The sequence below is a fragment of the Pseudonaja textilis genome, chromosome 12, assembly GCF_049901715.1.
Source record: "Pseudonaja textilis isolate UNSWEBS1 chromosome 12, rPseTex1.2, whole genome shotgun sequence".
Lineage (NCBI taxonomy): Eukaryota > Metazoa > Chordata > Lepidosauria > Squamata > Elapidae > Pseudonaja > Pseudonaja textilis.
In genome coordinates, this window is record NC_142001.1 from 11,619,267 (window position 1) to 11,643,581 (window position 24,315).

The 24,315-nt window shown below is 46.9% G+C and overlaps 1 protein-coding gene across 3 annotated transcripts in view; it reads right to left on the reverse strand.

Annotated features, from left to right (window-relative positions):
* The window catches only part of MID2 (midline 2), a 163,584-nt gene extending 153,650 nt beyond the window's left edge, over window positions 1–9,934 (reverse strand). The window contains exon 1 of one of the 3 annotated variants that reach the window (XM_087941015.1): window positions 9,500–9,934. In XM_087941015.1, coding sequence (XP_087797141.1) covers window positions 9,500–9,919 — 420 coding nt within the window. In that variant the 5' untranslated portion in view covers window positions 9,920–9,934. The remainder of the gene's footprint in view (window positions 1–9,499) is intronic. The other 2 variants (XM_026702980.2, XM_087941016.1) reach the window with 2 other exon arrangements.
* Between the last annotated feature and the right edge of the window lie 14,381 nt (window positions 9,935–24,315).

Here is a 24,315-nt window from a genome sequence, read left to right on the forward strand (position 1 = left end):
CAGGCTGCACAGGAACACAAGGCTTGCGTTGCTTGCATTGTGAACAACACAAGGTAGTGAGGGGAGGGGGGAACGGGTGGAGGGGGGGAACTTGCCCCACCTCACCCCACGTGCCTGGCCTGGCCACCAGGCTGCTGCTTTCTGCTTCTTACTTCTTCTGCTTTGGGCCGCACGCAAGGAAAGCAGCAAAAGTCTTTCTCTCCCGCAAACTCCGCCAGAAATGAGCCTTTGGGACCCTGCAAGGCCTCTTGCTCCAAGAGGCTGAGCCAGCAAAGACTTATTGCTGGTGGAGTTTGAGGGAGAGGAAGAAAGACTTCTGCTGCTTCTGCTGCTTTCCTTGCATGGGGCCAAAAGTCTCTCTTTCTCTCTCTCTCCCCCTGAGAATGGAGCTGGAGATGGTATCCTGTGATGCCAAATAAAGAACGATCAATCGGTAGGAAAACGGGGTGGGGAATTTTCCTGCAGACTTTTGGGGGGATTTTCCCAGAGTCTCTGGTCCATGGGATTTAAAATTATGAGTTTGGTGGTCCCTGAGGTCCAAAAGGTTGGTGATCCCTGGACTAGATGACCTACAAGGTACCCTTCCAACCTTGTTATTCGGTTGTTTCTGCTAAATCTCTTCTTCCGCCAGGCCATCGCAAGGTTGTTTGTAGCCATACCAAAAGGCTAGCGCGGTGATTCAAACAGTCCCAAGAGCTGAGAGCCAGCCACCTGTTGAAATGCACAAACGCACACACAACACACGCACACACACACAGCCCAAGAAGAAGGTAACAAGCGCAATGCCAGGAATTTAAAGCTTCTGGAAATCAGCACAGGGAAAGCTTTGCCCACGTCTGCCAGGCACCAAAAAAAAAAAAGAAAAAAGTTGTGCCCAAAGCTGAGAGGAAGCCCCTGAAAAGAACCTTTGATGGCAAGAAGTCCTGGTTTCCTGCCCTCCCAAGCTGGCAGGCCGCTGTTTCCCCTCGCAGTCGGCTCCCCGTTCCAAGCCCACGCTTTCACGCTTCGCATACAAAGATGCAGCCCTTTTTACAAACAACCCAGGCTGGGGAAGCTCAGCCTTTCGCCTCCCCTACTGGGTTTTCTGCTCGTTAATCAACGCAGCTCTAATGGAGCCATTCGCTCACACACAGAAGAACAAAAACCGGGTAGCCTCATTAACCAAGAAGTAGCTTTCTGGGAAGCAAAACCGTTTTTTAAAACCAAAAATATCAACTCAGGATGCAGCCAAGTTTACCGAGCGAGGAAGTCGCTATTTAGTCTCCAAGGTTTTATTTTTGGGAGGAGGGAGGGTGGGGATATTCAAAAGAGGTGAAGACCATGGGGTTTCGGGGCCTGCTGGCTTTAAGCAAACAGAATGGAAAAGAAAGGTTTTCCTCAATCAGAAAGCAGCTCCTGAACTAGGAAGGTAATCAGACCGGGGCTGAAATTATGCAAAAGCCAAATAGGTTTGGGTGGAAACACTAACAGCTCAGTGATGGTGAACACATTCTGCATGCAGAGAGTCACGGCTTCCTTCCTTGACCTTTCTAGGGGGAAAAAAATTAACCAGCCCCCGATGAAAAGGGCCTTCGCTAGGTAAACAGAGAGAGGGTGGGAGTGGGAGAGAGAGAGAGAGAGAGAGAGAAAGACAGAGAAAAGCACTGAGAGGGAAAGACAGAGAGATTCAGAGAGAAAGATGGAAACATACAAAGAAAGAGAGAGAGAGAGATTCAGAGAGAAAGATGGAAAGATACAGAGAAAGAGAGAGAGAAAGAGAGAGGTACAAAGAGAGAGGCAGAAAGAGAGAGAGAGAGAGAGAGAAGCCCTGAGAAAGAGAGAGAGGTTCAGAGAGAAAGATGGAAAGATACAGAGAAATAGATACAGAAAAAGAGAGGATACAAAGAGAGAGACAGAAACAGACAGAGAGAGAAGCAGACAGACAGACAGAGAGAAAGAGACAGAGACAGACAGAGACAGAGAGAAAAGCACTGAGACAGAGAGATTCAGAGAGAAAGATGGAAAGATACAGAGAAATAGATAGAGAAAGAGAGAGGTACAAAGAGAGAGAGAGAGAGAGAGAGCATCAAAGAGAAAGAATGCACCTGCAATCAAATTTAAAAAATGCAACTTGCACGCAACTCCTAGGTGCCACAAAAAGATTTACCTCTTTCTTTAACAAGGTATGGCAGCTAGAGAGAAAAGGAATTAAAAACTATGCGCAAGTAAATGTTTACTCAAGCGCTGAAAGCCTCCTGATGTCCAAGGCCAAACAAGGACATGCCTCCAGTCTGTACACACAGCCATAAGTAGTCCAAGCCCTCAGCAGCAAAGCCTGCCCAAGAATGGCCAGAAACTAGAGAAACAACAACTGCAGGTAGCCCAAGCAAGCAATCCAAGCTATATCCTTCTAAGGAAAGAAGATCCACACTTAAGAGACCAGAGATAAAGTTGCTTCCTTGTTCCAAGTCAATGAAAGCCTTGTTCTTTCCTTACAGCATTCCATTTCTTTTACCCTTCCAAAGAATCCGAGCAGTGTATGGCAGCGAAAGTATACATGGGTTCTTCTGACTGCCAAATTGTTATTTGCACTGGCAAAATTCCCCATATTTTTTCCCCTCAGGCAAGAGAACAGTAAAGAATAACTCATCCACCTCCAATTGAGTCGGCTAAGCTTCTCCCACTGTTTTTGGAGACTTCTTGAACTCCGCAAGATGTTTTAACACGTGGGCCTCTCTGCAGTCAACAGTATTAAGTTTCTGGGGGTGCAGATAACTAAGATTCTGAACTGGTCTCTCCACACGTCATCCACCAGCACCTGCATTTCCTGTGTCGGATGAGGATGAGTATCTCTGTGCATGTGTGCAAGATTTCCCCTGCATGCCACGCATCTGTGCATGTGTGCATGATCCCCTGCATGGGCCACACATCTCTGCACATGCACACACATCTCCCCCCACCCCAGTGCATGTGTGCTGGACACCCCACTAACCTGCTTTCCAGCTCCGTTCTCCTGTGCAGGGCAACCAAAGGAGACCCAGCCGATCAGCTGGGATTCAATGGGAGGCAGAGAATAGATGAGGTTGGCGGGGCCAGTCAGAGGTGGGTACTTGCCGGTTCTCTGAACTACTCAAAGTTTCCGCTACTGGTTCTCCAGAACTGGTCAGAACCGGATGAAGACCACCTCTGGACTAGGGGTGACATGATGGCAATTTACCAGCATTTGAGAAGATGCCACAAAGAGGAGTAGCCAGGGTCAACCTATTTTCCAAAGCACCAGAGGGCAGGACAAGAAACAATGGATGGAAGGACAGAAACAACCTAGAACTAAGAAGAAACATCCTAACAGTGAGGACAATTAACTTGTGGAAAGGCTTGACTTCAGACGTTGTGGGCGCTCCATCCCTGGAGGTTTTTAAGAAAAGACTGGACAGCCACTTATTCTGAAATTGTACAGGATCTCCTGCTTCAGCAGGCGGCTGGACTAGAAGACCTCCAAGGTCCCTTACAGCCCTATTCTGGTTCTGGTTCTGGTTTCCTAGGTGTACAAAGGCAATTAAGGGTTGTGCACGAGACTCGGGTCAAGTGGCAAAGATGATTTTTGTGAAGCAAGGCAGGGATTCAGAGGCAGCTTCCTCAAGAAAGTATCTTGTGGGATGAGACAGCACCTTAACGTTTAAGGTTAAGAGGTGTGTGTTGCCAATGGCTTCCCTTCAGATGTTGTGGGTGCTTCGTCACTGGAGGCTTTTAAGAAAAGACTGGACAGTCCTTTATCTTATCTGAAATGGTAGAGGTTCTCCTTCTTGACTAGAAGACCTCCGAGGGCCCTTCCAGCTCGATTGTGAATCCAGTTCCATCTCAGTAGCGGATCTTGGGAGACAATGTCGCTCGAGTTGCTTCTTAGGGAAATAATTTTTGGAACGGGGGATCGAGGCTAAAGAAGGCACGAGGCCTGATTGACACATAACGCTAAGCCATAACGTGAAGGTTTGAGGGTTATGTTTCATGTTTGGCCTCGCAGGATGTACGAACCCAGCAACTGTGATCCGTAATTACTTATGGCTTAGCCATATGTAGTTTTTTTTAAAAAAAAACAACTAGCAGAGTGCTAACACTTAACAGCAAGAAGGGACACGGCAGAGGGAGCAGAGAGACGCAGAAAGAAAGAAGAAAACGAAAAAGCAAATAGTGAACCGGTATCATCAGAACGGACGGGCACATCTCTTTCCCGTGGATTTGAAATCTAAACGTTGGCTGGAAGCTGAAAATGAAACATGTCAGGCTCACTGAAAAATGGATCCCCCTATCTGGGGGAAGAGGCGCCCATCCTTTTCTCACCCCTACCGAGACTTGATTTGAAATCTTAGTCATCTGCAGAAAATGAAAGTTTCTACAGTGTATGTGCTTCTCATATTTAACCCCAAAAGAAGTTGACCCTAAATTTAAGGCCTTTCTTTCCTCTTCAAAGTAAGATTAGTAAGATTAGTCAGGGAGAAAAACATCTGCTTCTATTACTATATAATGAACTAAAGACACTCTGTTCACGATAAATTATTAGGGGGAAGGAAAAGTATCCAACCTTTCGGATAAATGCCGCTATCAAAAAGCATTATTTTCCTCCTCAAAAATTCAGCTCCTCTAAACCTCCGTGCAAATCAGGAAATCTTGCCTGAGGCTTGTCAACATTGCTTGTGCTCCCTCACCTGGAATAATTCAAATCTTCTCCCTTACCGCCATCCCCCCCTTCAAAGCAACCCAAAAAGCAACCCCAGGGGAATGGGGAAATTGTCCAAACCTTCCTGCCAAATTGTCCGTCTTTGAGCTGGCCATGTTACACTGCCAAGCTTAAAACAGGCAAGCTGCCCCCCACCACCCCCGTCTGCCAACCCTGCCCTCTGAATTAAAAGCCGCTGGGTGGCCGCACGCCTGCCACAAAAGACTTGACATCTGTGGCAACTGTGATGTATGGAAGAACTGTGGAGAGAGCCAGTTTGGTCTCGTCTAGTGGTCGAGGCAGCAGGCTAGAAATCAGGGGTTTTGTGAGTCCTGCCTTAGGCATGAAATCTGGCTGGGTGGCTTTCAGACAATCACCAGGAGACAGTGAATTCTAGTCCTGCTTTGCCTCTGAAAAGCTGTTGGGCGACTTTGGGACGATCACAAGGATGGAGTGAGTTCTAGTCCTGTCTTAGGCAAGAAAGCTGGTTGGGTGACTTTGAGCCAATCACCAAGAGATGCTGAGTTATAGTTCCCGCCTTTATGAAAGCTGGGCGGGTGACTTTGGGTCAGTCTCTCTCTCTCTCTCTCTCTCTCTCTCTCTCTCTCTCTCTCTCTCTCTCTGAGCCCAACCTATCTCACAGGTTTCTTGCTATATGGAAAATAGGAGGAGGAAGGAGCATTATGCATGTTTGCCACCTTGAGTTATTTATAAAAATAATAAAGGCAAGATAAAAACGCAAACACACAAACAAACAAGGGCATGAACAGACTCTTAGCTGTCAACTATCACGCGGAACAAGCTGTAGGAGCGTCAGGGTGGAGTTAGGTATTCCGTTTCACCCCTTGGAGCAGGAACAGCTTTTACAAAATAATAACAAACAGCCGTACATTTGCAACACACACCTCTTGCCTAAAATGTGAAGGGGCTCTCTCATTCCACAAGATACTTTCCTGCCACTGAATCCCTGCCTTGCTTCAACAAAAATCATCTTTGCCACTTGATGTGAGTCTCATCCACAACTCCTAATTGCCTTTATACACCTAGGAAACCAGAATCAGAATCAAAATAGAGCCGGAAGGGACCTTGGAGGTCTTCTAGTCCAGCCCCATGCTAGGGTAAAAGCACCTATACCATTTCAGACAAGTGACTGTCTAGTCTTTTCTTAAAAACCTCCAGGGATGAAGCACCCACAACTTCTGGTGGCAAGCTGTTCCATTGGTTGATGGTCCTCACTGTTTGGATGTTTCTCCTTAATTCTAGGTTGCTTCTCTCCTTGATCAGTTTCCATCCGTGGCTTCTTGTCTTGCCTTCTGGTGCTTTGGAGAAGAGCTTGACCCGCTCCTCTTTGGGGCAGCCTCTCAAATACTGGAATGCTGCTATCATGTCACCCCTAATTCTTCTTTTCTTTAGACTAGCCAGGTCCAAATCCTGTCTCTGGAGATTCTCAGTCATCCAGATCCTGGTTGTCCCAAAGGTGCTTTTTTTGAAGAGGCAACTGGACTTTCTGGTTTTTTTCCGAAGACGTTTTGCGTCTCATCCAAGGAGCTTCTTCAGCTCTGACAGGATGGTGGGGAATGGAAGGATTGATATTCCTTGCAGACAGCTGGTCATTTGCATCCTTTTAGAGGGCCATTAAGGTCACCTGGAGGTTTGTTTGTGTCCTCAGGGCCACCTGAGTGATGCAAATGGGTGTAGAGCCTTCTTGGAACTGTTGAAAGTTTTTCAGACCACAGGAACCATTTGCACTATGACCCTGAGGACACAAACCTTCAAGTAGCCTCAATGACTCTCGGATTTATACTCCTTGCAGACATTCTTCCATTCCCCACCATCCAGTTAGAGCTGAAGAAGCTTCTGGGATGAGAAGCGAAACCTCTTCAAGGAAAAAGCAGAAAGTCCAGTTGCCTTTTGGGGGAAAAAAAGCACGACCAAATTCTTGCAACCGTTCTCCATAGGTTTTCATCTCCATGCTTTTAATGATCTCAGTTGCTCTTTCTCTGCACTTTTTACAAAATCTCAACATCTTTTCTCTATGGTGGCCACATTACAGATGGCAGAAGTGACAACTAGTCTCCCCTCTCCTCCCCTCCTGTTGGGAGTATCAAAAGGAGAGGTGTTTAAAAGCATTTTACTCCGGCAATAAACAATTCTGAAATTCTCAGCATGTCCTGTTGGGAGTTTAAGCTATCCTTTTCAAAGTCTGTCTGCAGAAATTCCCTCCAGCAGTTGAAACAGCCTCTGGGGTACCATCCTAGCATCTGAAGGATGGGGGCGGGGGAGGGGGCAGGCTAACTGCCTTGGGGCACCAGCTGGCCTTCAGCCTCAAAGATCCTGGCCTGGTTTTTCTGCTAGCCAAGGTAGCCAAAGCGGGGTTAACATGGGTCAGTAAGGAGATCGTGACCATCCTCCCTCTATTCTGGGCATAAAACTGTCAAGGACAGCAATGCAGGCCGGAACCAGTTGTCCCAAATGTGAATTCAAGCTTGGCTTTTCTCAACCTTCCCACTTTTGACCTGTGACAGTTAGATACAGATAATCAGAGTTGGAAGGGACCTTATGGATCATCTAGTCCAACCCACCCCCCCCCAAGCAGGAGAGCTACACCATTTCTGACAAATGGCAGTCCAATCTCTTCTTGAAAGTCTCAAGTGATGACGCTCCCACAACTTCCGAGGGCAAACTGTTCCATGGGTTGATTGTTCTCACTGTCAGAAAGTTTCTCCTTATTTCCAGGTTGAATCTCTCCTTGATCAGTTTCCATCCATTATTCCTTCTCTGGCCTTTGGGTGCTTTGGAAAATAGCTTGACCCCCTCCTCCTCTCTGTGGCAGCCTCTCAAATATTGAAACCCTGCTATCTTGTCTCCCCTGGTCCTTCTCTTCACTAGACTAGCCAGGCCCAGTTCCTGTAACCGTTCTTCATATGTTTTGGTCTCCAGTCCCCTAATCACCCTGGTTGCTCTTCTATGCCCTTTTTCTAGAGTCTCAACATCTTTTTTTATAATGGTGATAACAAAACTGGATACACCACCTCTTCCCATTATTTTATTTTCCCTTCAACAGGCAAGAACCAGATCCCACAATCCAAATCTTGTTTTTTCTTTTCCTAGGGCTTCTCAGCTTCAGTTATCCAGAAGCCAACCAAGCTGCAAGCCCTGTTAGAAATACCTATCCCGGAAATAGCCAAGCAGAACACAAAAGGAGTAACTAACATGATATACTGTGAGGGGGGGTTCATTCCTTGGTGAACCCCAGAAAGCTCCCCACTTTTGCAAGGGTCTTCAATCCCCGCACACATACACAAAGCTCCCAGGAGGGTGTTAACACCAGCAACAAACCATAGCAGCTAAACATTTTCTCTCGGCAAGACCAGGCCAGCCCCATAAATGGATTAAAACCTCAAATTGCCCACAGCTGCCACACCTGTCCAGCCCAATTCCCTTCATCCTGATCTCTACTTCCTTTTACAAAAATCCTCCTTCTCCTGAAAGACCCCCCCCCCGGTGGGAGGGGCACTCTACCCCATCTCCAGGAGAAGAGAAAGCCCACCGGACCCCACAGGACCAAACGGTACCCGCTGAATTTGCAAAGAAAAGAGAAACGGGCATCAGAACGCCAATTCCAGACGGCGGGAGCCCCAACTATTCTGCTATTCCAGGGCCTGTTTGAGGAGAGGGAAAAGGGAAGGACAGGCCACATGTTGCTGGCAGCACCCTGGCACGCCTGCCTCTTTTCTCTGGAGAGGAAGCCGAGCTAAGCAAGAGGTTTGCATTTAGACCGACCCCGGTTCTCTTGAAAGGCGGTTGGAGTAGACCCTCAACTCTCCCCACAAGGCGTTTCCCCCCTTCTTCTGCCTTTCCCAACTCAGCCGTTCAGGCCGGCAGTCACACCTGGGAGAGAAAGGAGAACTTGTCTCGACTGGCATTTTCCCAGGCTCGGCGCTGCTCTCCCTCCTGCGCTCCGCTCGGGCTGGCAGCGACTCTGAGCTTGAGGGTTTTTGGAGGGGGGATGGGGGCGCCGAGACCGCTGCCCCGGTGAGAGCCGAGATGGAGGAGCCGGGGGGGGAGCGAAGGGAATCCCAAGACCAGCCCGGGGGACCGCGGCCGAGAAGCGTGCACGGGTCTCGGCGTCCACGCAACCGTGTTGCCCACCCCGCCCGCGGGGAATCCCAGGTCCTTGAGAAGAGGCGCTACCCAGCCTGAACTTTTCGGGCAGCCACTTGGCAACGGAGTGAGGCTCCGAGCCAGGCGGGAAGAGGGGACAGATGTGCCTGCGGGGTGGGAAAGGGAGGGGGGAGGACGCCCGTTTTGCATTCTGCTCCTCTTCTCCTCCTCCTCCTCCTCTTCCTCCTCCCTCCGCCCCCGCACAGCAAATGCCACTCGAGTTGCGCACCTTCCGGAAAGCGGCAGCGGCGGAGGGGGAGGGGGAGGACCAAGGGCCGGACATGTGACCTTCCTGCTCTCGCCCTCCCTGCCGGCCTCCCCCCTCCACTCCGGCCACCGCGTGCCTTTCTTTCCGCAGGTCTGCCCTTAACCCTTCCCTTCCCTTCGCCCGGCCCCGGGGAGCCGTGCCCCCCGCCTGCAGCAAAGCCAGCCCGCGACCACCGGCTCCCCTCTGCCCCGAGGGAAGACCCCACTCCCCCACCCCAGCTCAGCCCCACGCCTGCTTCTCTCCCGGGGGCGCAAAGGCCATCTCCGGGAGCTTTCCGGCCGGGGTCCCTTCCACGGGGCGGTGGCCGCAGCCGCCTCCCCGGTTCTCCCGCGGACCTCTTTGCACCCTCCGCCCCCCCCGCGCCCCAGACTCACCAGCCGGAGCGAGGAGCCTCCGCGCCGCCACCGCCGGCCCCAGCGCCGCCGCCCGGCTGTCATCTTGTTCGGAGGCGAGGAGGAGGAGGAGCCGGCGCCGGTGGCGGCAGAGAAGGGGAAAAGCCGTGGAGCTGTCGGCCGGTCGGGAGGCTGGGAGGGAGGAGAGAAACGGGAGGAGGAAGAGGAGGAGGAGGAGGAGGGAGGGAGGGAGGGAGGAAGGAGGGAAGAGGCGCGGCCGGCTCGGGCGAGGGGAGGAGAAAGGCAGGCAGGACCCGAAGCCGGAGCCGCGCCTCCTCTTTCTCCGCCACCTCTCGCCTGGAAAGCCGTGCCAGGCTCAGAAGGCGCAAGGCGCATCTCCTGCGCGGGGCGCCGAGCACGCGATCCCCGGGACAGGAGGCGGGAGGTGCTCCCGGAGGGCATCGCAGGGCAGGGGAGCAGAACCGAGCTTCAGCTTTTTCCCGGGAGCAGGAGAACAAAACGGTCCGGGGACCCGCAAGTCCCCTCCGGCGGGTCTATTGGTGTGGGGGGGCAGAAGGGGAGACAGAGAAGGAAGGGAGAGAGAGGGGGAGAGAGGAGAGATAGAGAGAGGAGAGAGAAGGGGGAGAGAGAAGGAGAGAGAGGAGAGGGAAGGGAGAAAGAGGGGAGAGAGAGAAGAAGAGATAGAGAGGTAGAGGAGGGGAGAGAGAGGGGAGAGGAGGGGAGACAGAGAAGGAGAGAGGAGAGAAGGAGAGAGAGAGCGAAGAAGGAGAGGGGGGACAGAGAGGAGAGAGAGGGGGGTCAGAAAGAAGGAGAGAGGGAGAGAAGAAGAGAGAAAGAGAAGGAGAGAGAGAGAGAGACGTTTCTGATTTAAGTTACAAGTGGGAGGGCGAATCCTATAAGGACTTTCCCGGCCTTTGGAAACAGCCGCTGGAAGACTTGCGCGCTTTTTCCTCCCTCTGGATCGCCGCCGCTAAGAGCCGCCGTTTTTGAGTTCTTTCGCTGCCTCTCGGGGCGCGGGCGGAGCCTGAGCAGCGCCTGCTGGCCGGTCGGTTTGGCCAGGCTACAAAACTGCAGAATGTCGATCCGCGGAGTCGTTTCCATCCATTTATCTTTAAAAGGAGGAGAAACGGGGGTTGCGAGCGGGTGGAACGTCCCTCCATCTTTTCTTCCTCTCGCTTTCTCGCGGAGATGATAAAAGAGCGCGATCCGAGGCGTTTGGTGGGGGGCAGCGGTCGCTGGCTCGGCCCTTGCTGACCTTGGGAAAGGTCGTAGCGACCAGCTGGGTTTGTAAAGGTGGAAGGGCCAGCTACAAAAAAGCCAGACCAGCGGATGCAAAAATAAAATAAAATAAAAACGCTGGCAGCTGTTTGCAGGTTATTTGTCAGGAGTTGGCTGTTCCCAGCATGAGAATTAGATTTTGTTTAAGGTATTGCCACCTTTAAAAACTGTCAAGTCTTAGTTAAATCAAGCTCAACTCCTAACGAGGGTCGTTTTCCTGGTCCCAATATAAAGCAGAGCTCTCCAAACTTGGCAATTTTAAGACTTGTGGACTTCCAATTCCACAAGTCTTAAAGTAGCCAAGTTTGGGGGGGCCCTGATATAAACGTTTTTTGCCCTACTTTACAATCCAGAGATTTCTTTGTGGTCTCTCGTCCAAGGACCAATCAGTCTTCATCTTGTTTTGCTTCCTAGCCCAAGTAAGATAAGCTAGAGGCTGCCACCTACTGAGTGCTGTGGGGTATGGATACCTGAACAGGTCATCCTCTACTTACTATTGGTTTAACAACTATTTGAAGTTGCAATGAGAACAGTGACTCCCTGACGAAGGGGGAGGAAAATCCCACTTTCATTCTAAAACCTGAATTAAAATATCTGATTAATTATGATAAACACCGTAAATGGCTTGAGAATCCACCGTAGGGTTCCAAACTCTTGGTCTATGGACCGCTGTTGGTTCGTTAGAACTGGGCACGCAAGCAGCAAGACAAGTGTGCAAAGCTACATTTGCACAAGTGCAGGATTAGGTTGCACGCACAAAATTGTCCCCTCACTGTCTCTCCCCCCGCCCCCCCAAGTCAGAAAGGTTGGGGATCTCTGGCTTATAGGAAATCAGAGCTTTGGGCTTAGTTGAGGAAGCCCAATTAGATGTGTTGCAGATGCTAATTCTCAAATCTTCTGCTCTAAGGCTGGTGGGAATCACCAGAAGGCGACTGGGTTACTCTGTTACGGATTGCCATCTTAAAAGTCAACCTTCTGAAGCCTGGTGTCCTCCTAACATCACAGACTCCCATCTGAGCTGTCAGTCAACACATTTGAAAGGCTGGCCTACGAATGTTGGTCTGCGGAAATCCATTGACACCTCTCTGAGTCATAATTCTTCTTTCTTTTTAAAGTCTCTGGAAGTTTCTTGGTTGTTGTTAGTTGTGAAGTCGTGTCTGACCCATCATGACCCCATGGACAATGTTCCACCAGGCCTTCTTGTCCTCTACCATCTTCTGGAGTCCATTTAAGCTCACATGGACTGCTTCAGTGACTCCATCCAGCCACCTCATTCTCTGCCGTCCCCTTCTTCTCTTGCCCTCAGTCGTTCCCTCTTCTCCAGCGAGTCCTTCCTTCTCATGAGGTCGGCAAAGTCTTTGAGTTTCATCTTCAGGATCTGGACTTCTAAAGAGCAGTCAGGGTTGATCTCCCCTCGGACTGACCGGTTGGATGGCTTTGCAGTCCAAGGGACTTGCAGGCATCTCCTCCAGAACCAGAGTTCAAAGGCCTCCATTCTTTAACACTTAGCCTTCCTTATGGTCCAACTTTCACAGCCATACAAAGCTGTGAAATGGAGCTACCCCTTGCAGACGTTGCTGCCATGGTAAAAGGACATATCCCATACCCCCAAAACAGGCTTTGAGATCAAGAGAGGCTGAGGATGTATATATTAACCTCATTACCTAGCAAAGCAGCTGACTTTTCTTTCAAATATGCAATTCAAGCTTTTAGAGGCCTCTGAAGCATCAAAGGGATGGCTGCACATTGAAGGAGATGAGATGGAATATGTAAACACAACCAAGTCGATTTCCAAAGCAGAAACGTTTCATATCCCTGGTGGGTATTATGGGTTCTGATCATCACCCAGAAAGGTGTCAAGGGATCTTTGCAGACCAACACTGGGAGGCCAGCCTTTCAAATGTGTTGACTACCAGCCTTTAGCTCAGATGTCATTAGAAGGACACCAGGCTCCAGAAGGTTGACCTTTTCAGGTTGCAATCCATAAACAGAGTGACCTACTTCCCTTCTTGCAGCCAGGTCCCCTATCCAGTTTAGACCATAAACCATGATTTGAGAATGAGCAGCCGCGATGCATCGGATTGGGCTTCCTTGATGAAACCAAAAGCGGTGCGTGGCCTTATCAGGTAGACCAGCTAGGAAACAAGGTAGGCTAAAAAATAATAATAATGAATACTTGTAACTAGTTTGCAGACTAAATAATAATGAATACTTGTAACTAGTTTGCAAACTACCTATAACAGAGTCTGACTCAGCTGAGTTTCTCGTGATTAACCCAAATTGGCCAAGCTACTCTGGCTAACCAGGCTGTCTGGAAGTCCCCTGCTTATTCTCCTTTTGACATCACCGTGAGACTTCCTAACTGTGAGGACAATGAACCAGTGGAACAGAAGTTGCCTTCAGAAGTTGTGGGTGCTTCATCACTGGAGGTTTTTAAGAAGAGACTGGACAGCCACCTATCTGGAATAGTATATGGCAGGGCAGTGGTGGGATTCAAAAAAAATTACTACCAGTTCTGTGGGTGTGGCTTGGTGGGCGTGGCAGGGAAAGGATATACTGCAAAATCCCCATTCCCTCCCCACCCCGCTAACCTGCTTTCCAGATCTGTTCTCCTGTGCGGGGCGACCAAAGAAGACCCAGCCGATCAGCTGGGACTCAATGGGAGGCGGAGAAGAGATGGGGGTTGGCGGGGCCAGTCAGAGGTGGGTATTTGCCAGTTCTCCAAACTACTCAAAATTTCCTCTACTGGTTCTCCAGAACTGGTCAGAACCTGCTGAATATCCACCTCTGGGGCAGGGATGTCAAACTCAATTTCATTGATCTTGAGGGAGGGAGTGGGCTGGCATGGCCACTGGGTGGGCGTGGCCAGCTTGATGCCACTCCCCAAACTGCTGGCATGTTTCCTCTTTGCATTAGGTAGGCTGGGCCAAAGCTACACTGGCTTGATTTCCCTTTTCACTGGGTAGGCTGGCTGGATCTTTCCTCTTTGCACTGGCCTTGAGATTGACACTCCTGGGATGGGAGGTCTCCTGCGTTAGACTAGAAAAAACAAGTACTACCCACCAGCCTTCCATGGAGGACCTGTATCCTGCAGGAGTCAAAAAGAGGGCTGTGGAAATATCTACAGACCCCTCACATCCTGGACATACACAGTTTCAACTCTTTCTCTCAAAACGACACTATAGAGCCCTGCACACCAGAACAACTAGACACAAGGACAGTTTTCTCCCCGAACGCCATCACTCTGCTAAACAAATAATTCCCTCAACACTGTCCAACTATTTACTAAGTCTGCATTACCATTAATCCTCTCATCACTCCTTATCACCCATCCCCTCCCACTTGGGACTGTAGGACTGTAACTTTGTCACTTGTAGCCTTACGATTTATATATTGACTGTTTCCTAGTTTGATTTGATTGCTTATTTGTACCCTATGACTATCATTAAGTGTTGCCCCTTATGATTCTTGACTCTTGAAGAATGTATCTTTTCTTTTATGTACACTGAGAGCATTTGCGCCAAGACAAATTCCTTGTGTGTCCAATCACACTTGGCCAATAAAGAATTCTATTCTATTCTATTCTATTCTATTCTATTCTATTCTATTCTATTCTATTCTATTCTATTCTATTCTACATTCCATTCTATTCTACTCTATTCTTCATTCCATTATTCTATGCTATGCTATGCTATGCTATGCTATGCTATGCTATGCTATGCTACATTCCATTCCATTCGATTCCATTCTATTCTACTCTATTCTTCATTCCATTATTCTATTCTATTCTATTCTATTCTATTCTATTCTATTCTATTCTATTCTATTCTATTCTATTCTATTCTATTCCATTCTATTCTATTCCATTCCACCCCACCCCACCCCACCCCACCCCACCCCATCCCATCCTATTCTATTCTATTCTGTTCTATTCTATAAAACCTCCAAGGTCCCTTGCAGCTCTATTCTGATTGATTGGCCTGATGCCAAAAAAAAAGTTTGCTTGTCAATCTTCCATTGTGAGAAAGCCTAACCAAACATTCTTTTTCAAGTAGAATTTGGATTCTTGTTCGTAATGTTCTATTTCTGGGAATAGGTTTATGAAGACGAGCCTGCCCTGATTGGTCTACCTTCCGACTTCCTCCCCTTCCTGAGATCAGCGATGACATACAAGGCAGCCCTTAGCATCTTGTTCCCCGTGTCAAAGCCCTGACTTTGGAAATGAGCCTCATAAAGGTTTTTATTATTCACCAACGGTGAAATAGACATTGCAATTCAATTTCATTGCAATAAGCCTCTCAGAAAATAGGATGAGATTATATTTTCATGTCGGCCAGCAAGCAAATATGTTGGGCGCAGTTAAACCCATTGCAGGGAAGTTATTGAATAAATCTAGGTCATCAATATGATTGCTATTTCAAATGGAGGTTTATTTAAAGAAATCCAGAATTCATAACTAAGAAAAAGGAGAAGAAAACTGAAAAGCTGGAACCACCAACTTTTGTTCATTGCTAACTCTGATAAGAACTTCCCCAATAGTTTACAATCTTTAGTTTGTCCTGGTTCACACAAAGGGCTTAATCAAAAGGTGATTTGATCAAAACATTGTTTTTCATGACTTATGGTCAGGAGTGGGATTCAAATTTCTTAACCAGTTCTGTGGGCGTAGTCTAATTTGTGGGTGTGGCTTGGTGATCACGTGACTGGCTGGGAATGGCTTGTATGTAAATACTGTAAATATTTATGTAAATATTGAATTTTTATTAAAAAAGAGCAACTTTTACCCAAAATCAGGCAAAGTAGGCAGGCAGATTGAGTTGCTCACAGAATCACAGATTTACTGAGAGATCTACTATTCTGCTATCTGCTTCCTGAGTCAGCACCGAAAAATATAAGCTAGGAAGGATCAGCTCAGCTTTTAGATTAGCTAGAAAGCAAGAAATCAAACCATTTCCTGCTTTCTAGCTAATCTAAATCTCATGATACAGCTGATAGTCAGAACAGCTGGTGATGAGGGGACAAAAAAGGAAAAATAGCAGCTTACCAAAAATTAGGCGAAGGCACAATGCAGGCAAGTTTGATGGCACACATGCCAGGTAAGGAGTGAGTGGGTGGGGGCGGCACAATCATAACATGGCACGATCATAACAACTGGTTCTATAGAACCAGTGCGACCAGGTAGAATCCCATCCCTGCTTATGGTGTAGCACAATATGTGAATCCAGCGTTGACCCAGTGTACTGAATCACATTGTAGTATTGGCTTAGTGTGTGGTATGGAGGCAGCCACTGCGGCTTGCTTGATGAACCATAAACAAAGCAATCCATGGTTTAGTATCATGTTTGAATCCAACCTTAGACCTGTATCGCACTGTTTTGCTAAATCGCAATGTATTTTGCTTGGTTCATCTCAGTGCTGCTGGACAGTTCCGCTATTGTGACTTGGTCATTCCAGAAAGCCTGGTTTTGTGTGATAGGTAAATTGGATCTTGGTAGTCTTGTACAGCTGCCTTATTTCAAAGGCAACAAGTAAGATGGTGCACTGATGATGTTATCTAGTTGAGTCATGAAACATCTGCCAACCAAAGTTAGAAAGCACCAAGGACCCCAGAGGAGGAGTTCTTCTTCTTCTTCTTCTCCTCCTCCTCCTCCTCCTCCTCCTCTGCCTCCTCCCTCCTAGCACTGATGTTCCCTAGTTGGGTTATGAAACATCTGGAAGAAAACACCAATATTAGAGAGCACCAAGAACCCCAGAGGAGCCTTCCTCGTCCTCTTCCTCCTCCTCCTCCTCCTCCCCTTCTAACACTGATGTTCCCTAGTTGGGTTATGAAACATCTGGAAGAAAACACCAATATTAGAGAGCACCAAAGACCCCACAGTCCTCCTCCTCCTCCTCCTCCTCCTCCTCCCCTCCAACCTCAGTTCCTTCTAGCACTGATGATGTTCCCTAGCTGGGTTATTAAACTTTTGCAACAAAAACTCCCAGCTCAAAGAGCACCTAGCACCCCTCCTTTCAACCCTGACTTGCAAACATTCACCTCTACCAGAAACAAGTATCAATCCAAACAAACCTTTGTATAGTGCTGGAGACCCTACAAGGACACCTTCCTTCTCCCCCAGGAGAGGCGCAGAGGGTTTCTTATTGATGGGTGTGCCAGATATTTTGCCTTTCTATAAATCGATCTGTTTCGTTTAATAAGCATTCCTGGGCCTCGGGCACAATGTGAATGAGCCTTGGCCTTGCGTTGACCCTCTGCTTCCTACCCCTTCCAGGCAGCTGCCTCTCACATTCAGCCATTAATCAGCCAGAAAATCCTGAGAAGTGAGAGGATGTCAGAGTTGTTGATACTCTCATGCTGGGAATAATCTTCCTAATGAATAGGAAGAGTTTTCTGCTGTTCCTTTTCCACCCATGATCGTTCGCCTGGCTTGGCATCCTTGTTCCACCGCACATTTTAATGATCTTCTAAATAATTGAACACCTTTCCATAATATATTTAAATATTTTAAATGGTGTGACATGCAAATCGTAGTTTGCAGACGAGCAAAGAGAGAATGGAGCCCTTTTTAAACGGCAATAGAAATGCAGAATGCTTCCCTATACGGTAAGCTGGTCCAAAATGCAGACATTCCTTTCTCTTTAATCCCATTTTAATTTAGCCAGTGTAGGTCTTTCAAGTTTTGCATCCTTATGCCCCTGTGTCTTTCCAGCTCCTGGAACTACAATATCAAGAGTTATCCTAATTGGGGGAAATGGGAGCTGAAGTCTGGGGGCCACTTGAGGTCATCAGATTAGAGTAAGCTGGTTCGATAAATGTATTTTTAGAAGCCTGTAAATTGCCAGCAGGTTTACAATCATGAAAACAACTGTTCAAGTTATGAATATCCCAATTAGCATGTTTAAATATGCATGTGACTATATTCACCTCCTTGTTTTAACTGGGTTTTAGAAATGTCCGTGCAGGCCAGTAAAAAGCCCTTATGGTTTTTCAGCTTATTCAATAAATTCCCCACAATGCGACAAAAGCAGCTTGGCTGCTTGTTGAGAAGAAGGAAAAGCAAAAATCCAGTGGCCAGCAACCATATTTGGGGCTGCCAAATAGGTAGAGCATAACTGGAGATGGTTTCTTGGCTTTTTAGTTGTTGTTGTTGTTATTGGAACAAATTCTCGGCTTTTCAATGCCTCATTTCATCTTTTTCCCACTCCAAAGTGCAATTTTCCAGAAAAGCATCTTTCCTTTTGAAGAGAAAGAAAGAGAGAGAGAGAAAGAAAGAAATATCTTTAAAGAAAGAAGCAGCAAAAGATTGGGAAAAGAAGATAAGTAAGGCTAAAGGATGGTCAGTTTTGCGAGAATGTTCCAAGCAAGTTTATTTAGCAACTGTTCAAAGTTACAACTGCACTGAAAAAAGTGACTGAGGAGCAGGGCTGGGATTCTACGTGGTCGAACCGGTTCTATAAAACCTGTTGTTACAATTCTGTGCAGTTCAGAGAACTGGGAAATCGTTCCACTGGCTGGCCTGACTCACACTGCCCACTCACTCTTTACCTGGCATGCACACCTTCAAACTTGCCTGCATTTGGTAAGTTACTATTTTTCCTTTTTTTTCCCCCGACCATCAGCTGTTCTGCTGTGCCAGGAGATTTAGATTAGCTAGAAAGGAAGAAATCCAACAACTTCCTGCTTTCTAGCTAATCTAAATCTCCTGGCACAGCAGAACAGCTGATGGTTGGGGGGTGGGCGGAAATAGTAACTTAAAAGCAGAGCTGAATCTTCCTTAGGACTGAAGCTTCTATTTTTCAGGGCAAACTCAGGCAGCAGATTGAAGAAAGCTAGATCTCTGAATGAATCTGTGATTCTGTGAGCAACACAATCTACCTGCCTGCTTTGCCTGATTTTGGCTAAAAGCTGCTCTTTTTTAAATAAAAGATTCAATATCTACATAAGTATTTATATTATTTACATACAAGCCACACACAGCCAGTCGCATGACCACCAAGCCACGCCCAGTCAGCAAGCCACGCTTAGTCACATGACCACCAAGCCACACCCACAAATTAGGCCATGCCTACAGAACCGATGGTTAAGAAATTTGAATCCCATCCTTGCTGAGGGGCCATTTTTCACACTGATGACTCTTGCAGCCTCCCCATGGTCAATTGATCAAAATTCAGACACTTGCCAACTGATTCATATTTATGATGGTTGCAACGTCCCAGGGTCTCACTTAACAACCGCCGTGATTCACAACTGGGGCAAGAAAGGCGGTAAAACAGGGTAAAGCTCACTTCACAAAGATCTCACTTAGCAACAGAAATTTTGCAGTCAATTTGGGGGTCCTAAAGTCAAGGACAACCTGTAATTTCCGGGAGCCAAGACTGATTCAAGGCATCCCCCCCACCCCACCCCCCAAAAAATGCAGTGTTGCTAATATTGTGGGATGGAGGTTGGGCTTTCATATGGGATGCCATTTCCTGTGGGTGTATTGCTATATCTAGAAGAGGATTAAATATCAGCGGTAATTGCATAGCTAGACATGTGGATTCAATGTTGATAAAAGGTCTTTTTTTAAAAAAAAGAAAAAGAAAGAAAGAAAGAGAAAGAAACCACCACAAAAGGCCTCATTGTGTATTCTCTCGTTTCCATAATGTATACAGAGTTTAACTTAGCTTAAAACTGCACAAAAGCAAACCCACAAGACTGTGATGGTTGTGAACTTTATCATTGCAATTCAGAGCCTGAAGTAAACAAACAACTCCGGTCCCAGCTTCCTATCAATGTTATTTTCTCAGCTGTTTTGCTTGCTTTGTATCTTTGCCACTTGGGCTTTGTAGCTTTTGGTGTCCTTTCTCAGCTTTGGCAACTTTTAAGATGGGTGGGTTTCAACCTCCCAGAATTCCCCAGGCAGGCAATTCCCACCCGCCCCCCCATTCTCCCTGCTAGTGAGGGAATTCTGGGAACTGAAGTCCACAGATCTCAAAATGGCCAAGGTTGGATTCAAAAAAATTTACTACCGGCTCTCTTCTTTCTTTCTTTCTTTCTTTCTTTCTTTCTTTCTTTCTTTCTTTCTTTCTTTCTTTCTTTCTTTCTTTCTTTCTTTCTTTCTTTCTTTCTTCCTTTTGCTTTGGAAAATAGGTTGACTCTTTCCTCTCTGTGGCAGCCTCTCAAACATTGGAAGGCTGCTCTCCTGTCTCCCCTGGTCCTACTCTTCACTAGACTAGCCAGGCCCAGGTCCCATTCATCGTATGTTTTGGCCCCCAAGCCCCTCATCATCTTGCCGCCTGCTTGGCTGAACTACAAATCCCATTGCCCACAGCCCAAAAGAACGAGGATCTTCCAGGATCCCCAAGCACAGAACCTCTTGGTGCAGAATGAGATGATTCACTCCCCCCGCCCCCACCCAGCATAGATTAGTTAAAATGACCAGGTTGTACCATGCACTCAGCCGGGGTCCAGTTCACACATAAGATTAACTCTTGCCCTGTAATTGACAAGCCCCTAATGACAGGGTTCGGTCATTGCATTAAGCTGCAAGCAAACCAGCTGACTCGTGCATACTTTAATGCATTCTTTTTTTAAAAAACATGCGTGCGCACTGGTCAAGTCATATCATTAACATGCTGATGATGTTGCTTCCCGGTGAGATGGCAGGTCTGTGTCTGCCCTACAAAAATCCACTGTGCATCCTAATTTTGCACAGCTCCAATCTCTGCTGCTTTCTTAGAAGTTTCCAGCTCCTTCCTCCAATACCTAATGACCTCATTTTACGTACAGGTTGGAGAATTAAACCTTGAGTCCCCAGAGATGCTCACTGAGAAATGCCCTTGAAAGGGGAATTTAATTTTTTTTTTCCAGACCCGTTTCCTCTTTCTTCGTTCAGGTGTGCAAGCCTAGAATCCCTGGACTGGAAAGCATCTTGAGGTCCTGTAGCTCACCCTGTCTTTCTCATTTCAAACTGGATGGGTGCCCTCTAGACCAGTGGTCACCAACCAGTGGGCCGGGGACCACTGGTGGTCCGTGAGAAAATGTTGGTGGTCCACAGAGAAATGTCACCCGCAAAGCAATTAATCCAGGCTGCATGGGAACACAAGGCTGCGCCGTCCACATGGCCCGTTGGAACACAAGGCTTGCATCAACTTGCATTGCAAACAACACGAGGTAGTGAGGGGAGGGGGAAAGGGTGGAGGGGGGAACTTGCCCCACTCACCCCAGGCACTTAGCCTGGCCACCGGGCTGCTTCTTTCTTCTTCTGCTGTTGGCTACGTGCAAGGAAAGCAGCAAAAGTCTTCCTTTCTCTGCCCCAAACTCCACCAGAAATGAGTCTTTGGGACCCTGCAAGGCCTCTTGCTCCAAGAGGCTGCACCATTCTGGCAGAGTTTGGGGGAGAGAAAGAAAGACTTCTGCTGCTTCTTTCACAAAGCCAAAAGTCTCTCTCTCTCTTCTCTCTCTCTCTCTCCCCCTGAGAACGGAGCTGGAGATGATATCCTGTGATCCCAAATAAAGAATGATCGATCGGTAGGAAAACGGGATGGGGAATTTTCCTGCAGACTTTTTTGGGGGGGATTTTCCCAGGATCTCTGGTCCATAGGATTTAAAATTATGAGTTTGGTGGTCCCTGAGGTCCAAAAGGTTGGCGACCCCTGCTCTAGACAATTATGGGATTCCAGTCCCAGAATTGCCAGTCAAGTAAATGCATAGGCTTGGCTGTGTTGTTTGTTAGAATCCACATAATTTCTTATCAAAAAGAACTGCATACAAGATTAAAAACTACAGAAACGTAAGAAAGTTAGGGGGGAAAAAAAGATAGGAAAAAGACCTGAAAAGATAGAAGAAAATTGAAAAATAGAGAGAAAGAAAGGGGAAAAATCTGAAGAAGCTACTTCCTATAGTCCTTTCAACCCTTACCAATGTGATTACTACCATTTCTGCCTTCCCAAATTATATCACACGGATCCCTTCTTCCCATAAACAACCCTTTTTTCACTACTAAATCCCAAAATCAGCAGTTAATTTTTGACTGTTTTTAGAAGGAAAAAAAAAATCCATAAAGGCCTTCCAGTACTCTGGTTTTGCCCTCTCTCTCTCCAGTTGATTCCCATTGATTTAGCTGCTTTATTGACCCTTGAATAAAGAGATTCTCTTTAAAGCAAGAGAGCCGAGTTCTCTTGGGAGCCTCTTTTGCGAGGCAGAGATCAAAGTGGAGAGCGGAGCAAAAAGTATTTGGCAAAGCAATTTACAGCAATAAAATTCAAGGGCCTCCTTCCCATTTCCAGAATCTTTCCCATGTCTGCATCTGCCTGACTGTTTCTGGAATTGTCTTTTTAGCAAGAAGGTCTCCAATGCTTCTAAACAGACAGTTTTGTCTTGGCTATACAGTTCTGTTTCCTTATCTGACAGATCATTCCATTAAGGGCCTGGCACCAGAAGGATAATCGGTTGGCATGTATATCTGTATATCTGCTTCTCACAAATCTCTGCGATATAGTTGGCACTGATGATTACTCTGGCCACAAACCCAACGTTAATGGAGAAAACCTATCTACATGGTCACTGAGTCAACAATGACTGAATGGCACATAAGCAAGCAAGCAAGAAGCCAAGTTTTTGCTCATGTCAATCTTTTCCAAAATGGCTTGAGTCCTTTGATTTAATTTTATCATAATGTATAGGAATTAGATCACCCAGGTTTTGCCATGGGCGCCCTCTTTTCACAGATCATAATAAAGACTCGTAGGTCCCTTGGCAGCAGTGCCAATAGGTACCCTGGGACCTGAGGATGGATGGATCGATGGATGGATGGATGGATAGATAGATAGATAGATAGATAGAATTTTTTATTGGCCATGTGTAATTGGACGGACAAGGAATTTATCTTTGATGCATAAGCTGTCAATGTACATAAAGAAAAAAATAAAATACATTCATCAAGAATCATAAGATACAACACTTAGCAATAGTCATAGGTTACTAAATTTAGTTTCCTGACAACATTCTATAAATACATCTAACCTGCCTGCCCTTCCCTCTCTCAAATCTCACCTGAATAGCATCTAACCAGGGGAATGGAACAATTTGCTACTTCCAACTTGCTGTGGCCAACTCACTATGGCAAACTCATCATAGCCAATTCACCATGGCCGTCGTCATGGCCAACTCACTTTGACCAACTCATCATGATCAACTCAACATGGCCAACTCAACATGGTCAACTCATCACAACCAACTTGCTGCAGGACAACTCACTGTGGGACAACTCACCATGGGTCAATTTATCAGCAGTATAAAGAATGAGAAAAAAAAATATTGTCAAAGAAAGAAGCTGCAAAAGATCGGATGAAGAAGATAAGGCTAAAGGATTGTCAACCTCACGAGGTGCTCCAAACAAGAAATATAGGTAGTCCTCAACTTACAACAATTAGTTTACCGATGTAAAGTCAGAGATAAGTGAGGAAGAAGAACAGCTGGAGCCTGTTCCAAATGAGCATATGTGCAGAGCTGTCAGGAGAGGAGAATAACTAAGGAACAGGGGCCGTCTCAGAAGGAAAGTCACAGATGGATGCTGAATGGCCTCTCTCTGGGGAATAAATAGAAGGGGAGTGGTGGTTGCAGGAGAGAATTAGTTCCTTCGTGCCTCCTTTCCAGGAATTAATTTATAGCTTTGCTGACTGGAAGCTCTCAGCCTGGCAATTATCCAAGGACTGATAAGGTCTGTTCTTGCACTTAACCCTTGGAAGGATTATTGCCAGGGCTTTTCTGTGTGTGAATGCCATGAATTCACAGTAACTAAATAAAGAGGGTTTTTTCAAGACAAGGAGTCTGTTTCTTCATTTTGCCAAGCCTGGGTCAGAACAATAGACTTTTGCAAGGCTGAAAGTCGATTTCTCCCTCCCTGCCTTTTACAGAACCAGCTATGGCATGTCTCGATTGCCTGCAAAGGTCTTAATCATTTAGAAGACAACCCAACATTGGAGGCAGATGGTAGGAGTAAGGGTAGGGTTATAGGTTTAGCATCTGTGTGCTCCTCTGCTCTTCAGCAGATGAATCTTCAGCTTGAACAAGGGTTGACTTTTTATCTTGCCTATCCATCCTTCTCTCTAAGGAGGCCTTGTGTGTCAACATGGATTTCTTCCTCCTGGTTTCACTGTCAAACTATGCATCCCAGCAAAGCACCACTTCCGCCAAGGATCTTTGTCTCTAGCCTCTTTGCATCAACATTAGGAATTCCAACTCAATCTGGCCCCCTTTGAGGCTCCTTTTCATCTCCAACATTTGACATGCTTGCTCAGCCTTGCCCAAGTCACCACATTGTCAATTAAAATGCTCCAAGAGACCAACCGCTCTCCCCCGATGAGGTTATTTGGGTTATTTGAAGCTTGACATTTGTCCTTGTCTGTTTTTCAAGTTATATTTATTTTGTCTGGTTCCAATAACCATCCCAAGATTTTTCAATGGCCTCTGTTGGGTTTGTTTCATCCAATTGCATCATTTCTCTAAACCAGAGCTATCCAACCTTGGCAAACTTTGAAGACTTGTGGACTTCAATTCCCAGGATTCCCCAGTC